Source organism: Centruroides vittatus, unplaced genomic scaffold, assembly GCF_030686945.1.
Source record: "Centruroides vittatus isolate TY-2023 unplaced genomic scaffold, ASM3068694v2 contig_767, whole genome shotgun sequence".
NCBI lineage: Eukaryota > Metazoa > Arthropoda > Arachnida > Scorpiones > Buthidae > Centruroides > Centruroides vittatus.
Window position 1 is genome coordinate 1,062,563 of NW_027122496.1, and position 14,215 is coordinate 1,076,777.

The window sequence follows — 14,215 nt, forward strand, 5'->3', positions numbered from 1 at the left end:
TCTCCAGAATAAATATATCTACATCACCATGAAAGAACGAATAGATAAAGGTGAGTACGTTGAACTCCCTTTCATAGAAATCTGTTGAGATGTGTGTGATAGATAATTAAAAGCTTATAATTAAACCAAACGTTCTATAATTATTAATGAATTTTAATTATTTAGCATTTTCATTTACCCGGATTTAATTATATTTTTTTCCATTTTTTGGCGAAAATAAATCAATAATAAATTTCTAAATTCATTTTATAAATATTATTAACGTAAAGTAAGTAATAAAATTTAAAAAAAATGTATTTAAAACAATCGCTTAGTTAGACTGTGCTTCCATCTGTTGAATAAAATTAAAGTTATTAATTGAAATATTAAAAATTTATAGTTTCGTAGTAATAAAATTTATTTAATAATTTATAACTTACTTAACTTTGGTTTTATTCTATAATTGTAATTATTTAGTTTTGCGGTTTAATCGATTAGCTTTAATCGATATTTAATGATTAAAGTTAGTGCTGCCATCTCGTGAGTTATAAAAATATTTTTTTAAAAAACTAATTTAATAAATTTTGTTTTATTTATTTAACATCATTTTAACAGGTTATTAACCTATTAATCTACGATTAAAAAACATGTTTTTTAGTATAAAAAGATAAAATTATTTTTTCTTTTTAAATATCTACCTACATAAAATTTCTAATGGTAGAATTTTTTATATATTTAAATTACTGAAGATTAATTCAAAGGATTAAAAGCAAAATTACTATTGTATTTTATATATTTTTTAAATTAAAAATGATTAAAAATTACATTTTTATTATTAAATGCCTTATTTAATCCTTCATTTTTAAATTATTTTTTTAAAATTTCCTCTCTTTGTTTACCACTCAACAAAATTCTATTGTTATTAGCTTAAGAGTAATAATTCTGTATCATTTTTTAGGGCTTTGAAGTTGATTTTTTATGTAAAAATGTAGTTTAAGAAGGTAAAATTCTTATATTTTCTTTACTCTTTTTAATATGGAGGTGGATGTGAAAGAGGCAAAGACTCTAGGGTATGAGAAAAGTCAACAATTTGATTGATTGAACAGGATTCTGTGCTTCCTATATGATTACATTCAAAATTTTCAATTGGATAAGCCTACATATACATATATATATATATATATATATTTCTCATGGCAGTTGCCTGAAGATACTAGTTACATCATTGTAATATATAATACTACTATAAATCAGAAGAAGATATATTTAACCTATTTTTTTACTTCATACAAAAAATTGATTGCGAATTTAAATTTAACGATTGTATTAATAAATTTAACAATCAGTAAATAAATAATAAATGATTAAATTAAAAGATCGAGCAAAAAAGTGAACGGTGGTAAACGTTTATTTTCAAATATTTGAAATTTTAAATCGCAGGTTTGATGTAGAAGTGACGTAATTCTATAAGAAATGGCGTACTTTTGAATAGTTTAAATCTGTCGAGAATATTATAGAAAATTTGGTTAATGGTTCCAAAATGGCGGCTCGTCTCTGATTCCAGCAAATAAAAGAAAGGAAACAGTGGGGACGCACGTTCTAACCTAACCTAACCTATTCTAATAATTTGTTGGACATAATTATTACACTAATTATTAGAATAGGTTAGGTTAGGTTAGAACGTGCGTCCCCACTGTTTCCTTTCTTTTATTTGCTGGAATCAGAGACGAGCCGCCATTTTGGAACCATAGGTAACATTAACCGAAAATTCAAATTAATATAAGCGCCCGTAGATTTATCACGTGTGTACGGCTCTTGTTTACAACACAAGAATAAAAATAAAAAATGGTCTCTCGTCGATGGTTGATAGAACACGACGTTTAATTTTATTAATTCAATGGTAATAATCGAAAGAATGCCCCAACGAGGTACTCAAAGATATACGCTTTAGTTCCATTGGCGAAAATTTACGATTACCAGGTAGAAACGACCCTCGAGACTTGTCACCTCGTGTTTCCGAACATTGCCGAACGTCATGTTTTTGTTGCAAAATTCATATTGTCAATGATACGCTTGGTCCTTTCTGTGCAATTCCCAGCTTAAAGAAGACTAAATTTTCTACTGGATCAAATAATTTGCTTAGTGACGGAATATAGGTGATCCAAGCATCAATGGCGTACGAGTCGGGTTTACACAATACGAAGTAGATGATCACGTATACAGTATATTTTTATTAAATGTATCGTGAGATCGCATATTATCAGAAAGCTTTTGCCGGTAAATTTCGATTTGAGATAAGGTTTTACTATTGGATTTCTTCATCTTTTAGAAGAACCTTTGCGAACCACGTTGAAAATGCTTTTCGGTGTACAAATTTTAAAACTTCGTACAAAAATAACGAATTCAACTTTCCAAATTCTGAACCGTACGTTAATAGATGACTTTTACAATCTAATTACGTGCAGAAAGTAGAATCGTGCCTGTACCTGCTGTACCTTTCAATATCTGCCAATTTCCTGGGTCCGAAAGCGATCCGTCCTCGCGACTTAAAATGGCGATTTTCCGATAAAACGCAATAGTGGACCTAGGGCATTATGAGGAGGCTTTTCAGTGCCCCAGAATGACCAGAATATTTCTGAACCTTTCCTTGATAGTTCCAGTAAAGGAGGATGGAAATCTTTCAGGTGTGCTCTTATTGGAAATTATAATTTATATAAATAATTTAATTTTAATAAATACGCTTTTCATGAAAAATATATAAAAATTTATATTTTATTTATTTAAAAAATAATAATAATAAATGCAAAATTAACTCGAGACTACTTTAAATTAAAATCGTCTGAAGTAACTATATAATTGTTCAGTGTGTAACTGAAATAATAAATATTTTCAGAATTTAAAAGTTAATGTTATTTTCTAACGGATAGAGCTATCAGCTGTTATAAAATAATTAGTTCCTATTACGTTTGCAACTATAGAGTAATGACGTCAAATTCACAACCGTGTCATTGCGTCACACGAATTCGTCAAAGGCTTTACGTCACTTGTTTTTCCTTTTATAATCATCAAAAATTACTAGGAATTTCATATATTAATTTAATCGTATAAAATGTTTCTTATTTTTCGATTCTTATTATTTACAAAACTAATTATATATATTAAAAATAATCAATTTAATTTATAATGGAGTAAGTGTCAATATAGTGTCTTCGTGGATTGACTGGAATGTTTCATCTTTTTATTTAAATCGTGTTCTCTGAGTGGTCAGTTGATGTTTTCTTCCAATCAGATGATTTGTCCGCGTAACTTTCCCATTTTAACAAGCCCATTATGAGTTCGGCCACACCCACAATCGGGCGGCTGGGTATAAGGGACGAGGCCCAACCCCAAACATTTCGACGCTTATGTATTGAATCCCGGGTTTCTGGAGTGGTTCTCTGTTACCTTAATCACTCGGCTATCCGGCCATGTGGTAAGTTTAATTTTTTTTTTTTTTTTTCGTATTTTCGGTCAGTAGTGTGGAGTAATCACCCTTAAACAAAATCTCCAAAATAAACACTGAATGAAAAGATGTAAGAACAAGCAAAAAGACGTTTGATTCCTCACAAAGAAACAAAAAATTATTTTTTAAACCTATTTCACGTATAATGATAAATAATATTCTTCACCAGTATTACCAGTCTACCCGATCGAGGTGGCAGGGTGATGAGAAATGGAGAATCATGACATATCCCGGACAGACCGTCCATGAAAGGTTCTGTGTTCTCCCTGTTTCGATTTCAGATTCCATAGAGTTGAGTGACCGGATTTTTTCGGCAAATCCGGGGACACACGTCAATCGTCACTTTTTACGGTACATAGTAGCAGACTACATGTATAAGTACTGTCAAATGGGTACTGTACAGTACCTACGCATGACTGAGACCGAAATATTTCAATTTTGAAGTGTACTCGCTCGCTTGAATCAAATAGCTCTCTTTCAATAAGGTGTATAGCTATTTACTTCATAAAAAATTACCTGTAATCCCGAAGACATTGGACACTTCCTCTGGCAGAAAAATTGGCAGCGATAATATTATAGTAATCACAAGGAAACGAAAAAACTGGGGCAAGTTCTCCTTTCCGGGAAGAAAACCGGGGTCTCTTCCAGAGGGTCTATAACGAGGACTGTTCCTGGAAATCGGGGACGGATTGGTACCTATCTAGAGCGATAGACTGTGATCTTAATCACCATTCGTCATAAGTCGAGCTATGATGCTTTCGTGGCCTTACTCTTGCTTTTGAGTTTTGTATTATAAATAGAAAAATATTTATTAATTTCATTAATTTATTCAGTTCTGGTATTGATGATGATAGTTTAATTTCAATCTACAAATAATAACTTTCGGATGTTCTATACTATAGAATAACTGAAATCGTGATCTTATACATCTATAAGATCATCGCGATTTCAATTTGGTCACTAAAGATGGAAACATCTAACAATTTTTGATCTTTGTGCTAATGTAGAAATGCAGTTTGTGGGAGGATTCGCATAGTGCTAAACTTGTGTTAAGCAGTATATGGCTGCTGTCTGGTGGTATGTGCAATATTATTGGTACTGTATCCAATGTAGAAAATGGAACTCTGCAAGTAATTCTTTAAATAGGAATTACAGAGAGTTTTCAGAATTTTCAACTAGTTTACTGTATACGGTAGTGTTTTGGTTTTATCTACGTCGACAATAGAATAAAAATTGCTATAGAGAACAGATGAAGGACACCTGCCCGAAAGGCGTATTGGCAATTAGAACAATTAAAGTAATTGTTCTAATTAAACACTGTAAAGTACATAAGAAAATAAAGTGGATGTGAAAAAGTCCAGTGCCTAGTGTCAACACTTCGTGATGTCCCAAAGAATATAATAATCTTTGATCTTTTAAATTAATATTATTATGATCAAATTATATAAAATCAAAAAATTATATTAACTTCAAAGAGTGTCTATAATTCTCTAATGAAATTCTCTTCTATAATTTTGTTTCTTGTAAAAACGTATAGACTAAGAAATAATAACGTAAAAGCTTAAACAACGAGAGTCATTTTATTACATCTATACTCACAAACCAAACATATTTTAATTTAAATAAATATTGTATTTGTATTTAGTAGCATGTTCTTTCTACGTAACCCTTCCTTTATGCATATAAGAATGTAATACAATGTAATAGAATATAAACTTTTCTTCTTATTTCAAACTAGCTTCTTACGATTTTAGTTCATTTTTAAATGTTGAATAACTTCTATAATGTGGCACTAAAAGGCCTTTTTAGTAAGTTCATTGCGGATTCGGCCAGGCTAGCAATGGGCCAGCCAAGTAGTGAAAGACGGAGTCTCTCTCCAAAAAATTTCGACCCGTTCGGTCTTCAATGACGTCATTAAGTGATTCTTGATCGTTTTCAAAAACGACATTAATGATACAGTTTGTTGTTTACTATCTACATTTCCGCCATTAGTAGCAGCAGCACTCGGAGTAAAAAAACCCCCCTTTATAAGCCACATAAATTGTGTTCCATCCTTCAACCCGGGACGGCCGGAGGCAGAGAGGTTAGGGTGGCACATTATCGCTCTGGGGGATTCAGAATCGGACGGATCAGTAAAACAACAGGAATTTTTTGGAGTTGGTCATTCTGGATATGTCGGGTCTCTCACCACTCGGCCGCTCCATTGTGGGTCTGGCCGAACTCAAAAAGAACTTGCTAAAAAAGTTCTCTTACGAGTTAAGCGCGATTTACACCGGGCGCGAAAGGCGCGGCGTAAATCGCGCTTAACTTGCGCTTGCCAACGCGTTTAGCTGTCGCATACTCCCATTGGCTGACATAAAAAATTTTAACTCGTTTCACGAGGTTACATACTCTCACGTTTCTTCGTTAGCTCTCCACTTCGTTACGTTTCGCGCCCTTCGCGTCCAGTGTGAATCGCGCTTTAGTGACCACAGAACGGAGAGTTTAAAACGATAATCTTAAAAATATTCAATGTAAAACAAATAGAATCGCGCTTTCCAGCGTATTTTATTTAAATCAAAATATGAAATTTTATATATTTGATTAATATCAAATTTAAGAATGCTAACGAATTTAGAACTTATAAAACTTTGGCGATATTTGGGCTATTCACGTTAACCAATCTTAATTGAGTTGGCAACAGTCATACATGCGCGTTGTAAAGACACGTGGTGGAGTTTACATATTGTTTTACTTCGTGTTTAGATATGGCTAAAAGTAGAAAAATCGCAGGGGAAGAAGAAGAAAAAGAGAATATGCAAGTAGAGGAGGAAGAAGAAGAAGAAGATGAAGATGATGATGAACATGAAGATGAAGAGATGTCAGAAGATGAAATGATCAATAAAGTAAGCCATATTATTGAGATGTGTTGATGATTGCATAGTTATTACGAAATTAGAATTGTTTGTATCGACTTACACAATTACTAATTATGATGACTGGTACAAATTTGAAAATATAAACTTTTAATTGTTTATTATAACTTTGGGTTAATATTTGAGTTTGTTTCTGTTTTTAGGAAATCGAAGTTAATTTTGAAGCGATAACACCGGATGATTCAGATATTGATGGCATAAAAAGATTATTACAACAGGTTTGAATGAACTTTTATTAGTAATACTTTATTATTATTATTTATTTATTTCTGTACATAAAGTCCAGGATTATTTTGACTAATTTCATTATTGAAAATTAAGACTATACAAAGTCTGAGTCCTTTTGCCTATTTATATCCTTTTTACTCCAGTCCAGGAACCACAAAACAGCCAGTGATCTGAAGTAAAACTTCTAAAAATAACAGACGAATACAATCAAAAAACTTACACTCGATTAAAAATGATCTCGACGTCGACCTCTTTTTGTAGGTTACGACGTCTACGAACATTAAAAATCGTTAAAATTCTTCACGTCGGCACTCGCATTATATAATCGCACTTAAGCCGAGAGTCCTCTGGTGGATTTTCAAGCAGTTTAGAATTGTTGAGATCATTTTAATTGTGTGTATTTGTGTGTTACTTTTAGAAAGTTTTACTTCTAATCGCTGGTTGTTTTGTGGTTCCTGGACTGGAATAAAAACAATATAAATAGGTAAAAGGACTCAAACTTTGTATAGTCTTAATTTTCAATAATTTATTTCTATTAGACGAATCACAACAACAGATCACATGTTGGTGTTGACTAACATTTGCATTGGGTTCTTCCCAATGTCGTAATGTAACGGTGTAGAACGTTTGCAGACCCATGTAGTGCAACTGTTTAACTAAATTAACATCTGTCAACTTCAATGTTAATTTGCTTTAAGTGTTGCCCCAGGTTTTTGGAAATGGCACCCAGTGTGCTGATAATCACTGGTACTGCTGCTTGTTTGTGCTGCAATTTTTGGAGTTCAATCTTCAAGTCCATGTATCTTGTAATTTTTTCTTGTTCTTTATCATTAATCCTGCTGTCACCAGGAATTGCGACGTTTATAATCCAAGCTGTTTTCTTCTCGATAATGGTTATGTCTGGTGTGTTGGGCACTAGAACTTTATTGATTTGCAATCTGAAGTCCCGTAAAATTTTTACCTGCTCATTTCTGGTGACTTTTGTGATATTATGATCCCACCAGTTGTTTGAGGTGGGTAAACCATAGATTTTGCAAATGTTCCAATGAATCGTCTTGGCGATGCTGTTGTGCCTCAATTTGTAATCAGTCTGTGCAATCTTGTTGCATGAGCTGAGAATATGGTCTATGGTTTCATCTGATTCAGCTTTATTCTTATTATTATTATTAATGTAAGAAGAATTTCATTTATTAAAATTTATAAAACTTGTCTCGTGACCATTGACAAAATGTTTTGACAAAAGTTTATAAAACTGTCAATGGTCATAAGACAGTTTTATAAACTTTGTCATGCTTGCAATGGAAGTAGTTGGATTATGACAGGGTTTTTCCATTGAAATTAAACTATTTAAAGTAATCATACACATACACACACTCTCTCATCTCTATCTGTGCAACTGGGCATATTGGACAACAAGCTGTCACCTGATTTTATCAGCTGCAATGTCATTCAGTGTTCTAATAACCTGAGATCTTCATGGAGTCTTCACCTTCATATCATGATGGGTTGGTCGTGGGTTTTCATTTTCTACCAGGTGGCATATAGCATATCACCATTTGTGGATGTCAATAGTCTGGCAAGTGGAAGATATGACCGCATACCGTATTTTACGGACTATAAGACACACTTTTTCTTTGAAAAATTGCCTCCAAAATTCAGGTACGTCTTATAGTCTGTAGCGTCTTATAGTCCGTAAAATACGGTAATGTTCTTTGTATGCTTTATGTCACTCCTTGGCATTTCCTCATTTATGAATCAATCAAGGTAGTTAATTCTGAGGATTCTTCATAAATATTATACATTGAGCCTTTGGGCTTTTTTTTTCTAATTTCCTCATTTTTCAAGTGTAAATAGTAGTTAGAAGCACAATAATTTTGTAAAATACACTGTCTTAGTGCTGTCAATATTTGCTGATGTCCACCTTAGCTGAAGTCTGAAATATAGCCAGTGTCTTGATAAGGACAGTTTAATCTGCATTAATGTCACCATTATTTCATAGGATGCTGCCAAATATGTAAAGTGATCCATCTGTTTGATTTGCCAGTCTCTGATAACAATGGGTGCACTGTTTCCATGTTGGCCAACTAACAGGATTTTTGTCTTTTTGTTACTGATCTTTAGCCCAACTTTTCCTGCCTTCATTCCCACTTTAGCAATCATATAATGGAGGGTATTGCTTCTCTGGCAACTAGTACATCGTTGGCAAGTCCAAATCAGTTAGCCATGTATTTTCTATGGAATATCAAAGTCAAATCAAGGTTGAAATTGAAATTTAAAGTAATATTGGTATATTATCACTAATATCAATATAATACACTGGGATGTTTTGTAGAAATAGAATGAATAAACTGACTGTCTAATATTATATTGACTTTTTAATAACAGTTGTTTTGACTGCACCAGTATAAGCTTAATATCAATTTCAGTTGAATAATAGCTGCAGCTTCTATTTTAAACTGCATATTTTCTCTTGTTGCACTCGAAATTCGTTCGACTAATCCATTCAAATTTGAAAATTCAAATGGATTAGTCGAACAAATTTTGTATCACGAGTAATTTCAGAAGGTTCAAGTTCAAAACTGTTTTAATGTAAGTAGCAAATTATTTAGAGACCTGGAGAAAGACCCAGCAACCTACTCCAGTATTTTGACAAAATACCCTATGGATCAATTTACAAATACAGTTTCAAATATGGTACCGACCTGTGAAACCCTTGGGCCAGAAGATATCAATCGAGCATCTGGGGAAGAGCAATGAGTTGTTATTAGTAGCAGGAGCATTGATGATGCAATCAGACTAAATCCTAAAGGACACCTGACTGCTGATGTAGCTCATAGTGAAAAGAGAACTCTGTGCTGTACTAAAGTATTTAAAATTGGAACTTGGAACGTGAACGGATTACACGTAGGAAAGTTGAACATCATCAAAAATGAAATGAATTGGTTGAAGATAGATCTTCTAGGCATCAGTGAAGTTCACTGGACTGAAAGTGGATTCTTTAATTCCGATGATTACATCATCTACTATTCTGGAAATGATACCGTCCGACAAAGAGGAGTAGGTTTCATTCTGTACAAGAAGATTAGTTTCACCGTAGAAAGATTTCGAACAATTGACGATAGAATCATAGCAATCCATATCAAAGGAAAATCTCACAATTTTACGATCCTGCAGGTTTATGCACCCACTGGCTGATTCAGAAGAAGTAACTGAGGCTTTCTACAATGAATTCCAAGAAAAATTGTGTCCAACACCAAGAAAAGATGATGTCTGTCTTGTTGGAGATTTCAACGCGAAAGTAGGTGAAATGGAAGAATCCTGCATTGTAGGAAAATTTGGTCTTGCAAAACGAAACGAGTCAGGTGAACGATTCAGTTTTGCCAAGAACAGCAGATGACCGTGATTAATACGTGGTTTGAACAGCCAAGGCGGTGATTATATACATGGACTTCTCCCAATGGAGAATATCGTAACCAGATTGACTATTTTCTGTGCCAGCAAAAGTGGAAGAGTTCCGTTTTGTCTGTGAAAACATATCCCGGCACCGATTGCGGAACGGATCAAGAACTGCTCGTTGCCAAAGTGAAACTAAGATTTTGTAATGTCGAGTGACCATCAGCAATGCCAAAATTTGACACCAAAATGATCCCTGCTGCCTATGATATAGAAATAAAGAATATATTTGACTTGATCAATTTTTCGACTCGTACGTGATCGCCAAAACATTATATTATACAGTTTGTTTGTACTCCAGTAATATTCTGTTGAAGGAAAAGAACAATGGCCCATTTTTAATACAAGTCCAATAAAAACTTTCATTTCTGTAGTGCTGATGTCTTTCCACTGTGATACCCTTTTAGATTTTATATATCTTTATGTTTTGCAATTTCTTGCGCAGTATACAAATTCATTTGTTTGACCGGTAAGGCAAGAAATTCTTCTGAAAAAAATAAGTCCACCAGCACTGTAAGATTTGTTGTATCCAATTTCAAACAAACAGGATTTTGTTCATTTTCTGGCCACAGATTAGCATTTGGATTTGATGTGGTTGCTCGAGAAGCATCACGATTGCCGTCAGGTTTGAGAATAGTCTCGTCTTCAGGTTCGGAGACGACTTCGTCATCACCGTCCTCACTCGAATCCTCAGAAGGTACATAATCGCTACCGTCGTTACCATCCTTGCCAAAAATTTCGTCGGATTCTGAATCACTTAGATTAGTGTAGTAATCAAGTTGTTTTCCAGTTGGTGGTCTTTTCTTATTCCTATTGGGGTATTTATAATTTGATTATAAAAATAAGTATAAAACAACACACTTAAAAAGGACGTAAATGTGATGCACTCGACTCTATATCTGATTTATTACTAATGAATTTACACACACATCTCCGACTCGGCTGTAGCGAAGCGGCAGGTCGAATCGTGTCTGTGCACGAATTAACTCGTAGTTCGGCTTTAGTGGAGAGATTTCTGTTACCTAAGCCAATTATGAGATAAATTTATCTTTGTATACTAGTACATTTATCAATTAACAGGACTTATTTTTATTTAGTTCACAGGTGAACTAAATAAAAAATATTATTTCTGATCTGTAAGACTAAATATCTGCATCCATAATTTTCCAGTATAATAAGTCCTGTTAATTGATAAATGTACTAGTATACAAAGATAAATTTAAGCTATGATAAAGGACATAAGGGCATAATAATTGAATTCAACTATGAGATAATTCGAAAGACCTTTATTTAAAAGAAAAAAAAAGGAACATTCTATATGCTTTTTGATGATTACTATATACTATAATTAGAGATTTTAATAATATAATACAGTAGAGCATCGATTATCCGATTTAATTGGGGACTGGGGTTGGTCGGATAACCGAAAAGTATGAAAAAATACATTATTAGTATAGTGTATTAGGCCTGGTTTAAATACTAGCCTCCCTTTCATGGTCGAGCCAGTGCTGCCAGCTAAAACATGCAAAAATTTAACAAAAATAATATTAAAGTAGCCAAGACGTAACCAAATATTGTAGCGCCGCATCACTAGCGGACATTTGAATTTGCCGACTAGAACGCGGTCGGTTAACCGATAAGTCGGTTAATCGGGGGTCGGATAATCGATGCTCTACTGTATAATTAAATTAAGTTGGCTTTTTACACCGGAATCCCGAAAAGTACCGTGGCAGTCAATGTGTTAAAGTTATGCATGTTTGTTTTCTAGAGCTTTGAATGCTTTTACCATTTCCAAATGACAGTGATTGTTAGGATTTCCAGTAGGTCTGATTATTGCTGCGTCTTCCCTGCTGCCCGGCACAGTTCACCAAGACTGTGCTATTCGTGTTCTTCTTGTTAATTGTACATTAATGCTCCTCGAGCATTACTTTTGGTTCTGCACAATGGCTCCCGTGTACGTAAGCTTTCATTGAAAACTCTGGTCTTCCAGTGAGATAGAGTAGACTCCTGGTACAGTAGAATAATTTCTTTTGGTTTATAATTTCTGAATATACTAAAAATCCTACAATTTTTAATATATTCAGAAAATTTGTATCTTGTTTTCTTTTAATTTTAAAATGCTAGTTTTGTATTCAATCTGTTAATTTGTTTCATTTCTGTAGATTCTAACTGAGGAAGACTGTGAATAAGTCAAAAACATTTATAATGTATTAAACCGACTAGCAGTCAATCAGGTGTGTTTTTGTATCAAATTGTTGCACGTCCAGTTTGCTCTAAGAATGTTAATAATGGACATCAAACAGGTATTTAAATACTTTATTTTAACTACCTGTCTGTTTGGCAACATCATAACTCACTTTCTCTTCAACGTGTGGTCTACTTCTTACATCATTACTTTGTTCCTGGAAGCTTTGTGACCGATCGGGTTAATACCCAATCGGTGGGCTAGCCGGGTGGCATTTTCGGGGTTTTCTTATATGTGTAACACCTAAACAGGAGAGAGTTTCCCATAGATTACAAATGTCCTCTTGGTGAGAACCTTCCGATAGATTGCTCGTGTTGTGTGGCCTTATCCAAACAAGCAAAATAATTAATAAGATAAAGAAAAATGTTGAAATTAGAATTAAATATATCAAATTACAGTATGTAAATAAGAGTAACAACAGATTCAATGTTTTTATCTGTAAAAGTACACAAAACATAAATGGATTGGAGTGTTTGGTTGAGTTTTTGTTGGATTAAGTTATATTTAAAACAGTAAGATGTTAATATATTAAAAAGTAATTGTCAACTAATGAAAATTAAATAATATAAATAAAAACAAATTTTGGAAATGAGAGCAGCCCGTGTTTTTAAATGGCAGAACGACGTATCCGCAATCGAGTATTTTTGCCGTAAAGGCAACGTCGAATATCGGCATATATCGTCGATCAAAAAATATCAAAATTAATTTTAATTACATCAATATTACGTGACAAACTCTAGTTGGTAAGGTATAGGCTGTCATATCTGTCAAATAGCCCATAAAATTTGAGGTTTTACTTGAACTCAAATCTGTGTCCCAGAATGCAGAGTGATATCTTGGCCATCTCTGTTAACAGATCTTACAATATGTGGTGATTTTAAATCAAAATTCAAACTTGATATTTACAAAGGTACAGTTTTACATTAATTGTCAAAGTTAACTACTACATAAATAAGATTTACTTAATCGTTTCTTGTTAAAAAGTACAATAGTAGCTATCAAATCTATTAATATGAATTTTTGTCTATATCTGTTTCATGCTTTCTCCAATTTTTTACTTCTTTATTTTGATTACAGTTGCTCTTGATAATGCAGATGTGTGGTAAGAATTTTTCTGGTTGTCAAGTCAAAGTAACTTGGACAATAAGCAATCTTATTCTCTTAGATAAGTGACAAAGTTGCATTTATTCTGTACTTTAAATGGCAATCGTGCAATTGGCCATAAGCCGATAAAATGCAATTTGAAGCAGTCATTTTCTTCTGCTATTGTTACTGTTGGAAATGATATTCATAAACTATAAGCATATTGTTTGCATTGTTGATTTTTTAATTTTTGATTGGCTAATTTTATTTGGTACTTTGTAATTAAGTTTTGACTTTTGTTAAATTTATCTTTTTCTTTCAGCTCTTCTTGAAAGCTCACATCAATTTGTCAGAACTGAGCGAATTGATAATTCAACAGAATTATGTTAGCAGTGTAATAAAGGTAAAAATATGATTTTATAATGATTTTTAAAGGTGCAACGTGATCAAACAATTAAATAAATTTTTGTGAAATCTTAGCAAGAGATTGGAGAAGAGGAGGAGGACGACGACGTGGACGACGAAGATTTTGGAATGATTTCGGTGATTAATATAACAGACAAAAAGGTAAACATTGTTAATTAATATAACAAAGTTGCTCGCCATTTAAAAGCAGCCATTAAGTAAAGAAAACACCTGGTCCGGTTTTATATGAAATTAACTGTATTGTTGACCCACATGCTTAGCTGTTTGTCACCTAAACACACCCAATATTATTGTTCTAATTCGAAGTTTACAACCAAACGTTGCCATAATTAATCTGGCTATTTTTTGCTACTATTAATAATTAGGTACTATCTCTTCTCAAAA

General features: G+C 33.1%; 1 protein-coding gene across 2 annotated transcripts in view; it reads left to right on the forward strand.

Annotated features, from left to right (window-relative positions):
- The window catches only part of LOC136981559 (BRCA2 and CDKN1A-interacting protein), a 22,088-nt gene continuing 7,873 nt past the window's right edge, over positions 1-14,215 (forward strand). The window contains exons 1-5 of one of the 2 annotated variants that reach the window (XM_067277877.1): positions 1-50; positions 6,227-6,366; positions 6,540-6,614; positions 13,728-13,808; positions 13,886-13,972. In XM_067277877.1, the coding sequence (XP_067133978.1) occupies positions 29-50; positions 6,227-6,366; positions 6,540-6,614; positions 13,728-13,808; positions 13,886-13,972 (405 nt within the window). In that variant the 5' untranslated portion in view covers positions 1-28. Of the gene's footprint in view, positions 51-3,344; positions 3,452-6,226; positions 6,367-6,539; positions 6,615-13,727; positions 13,809-13,885; positions 13,973-14,215 lie in introns of those variants that run through there. The other variant, XM_067277878.1, reaches the window with a different exon arrangement.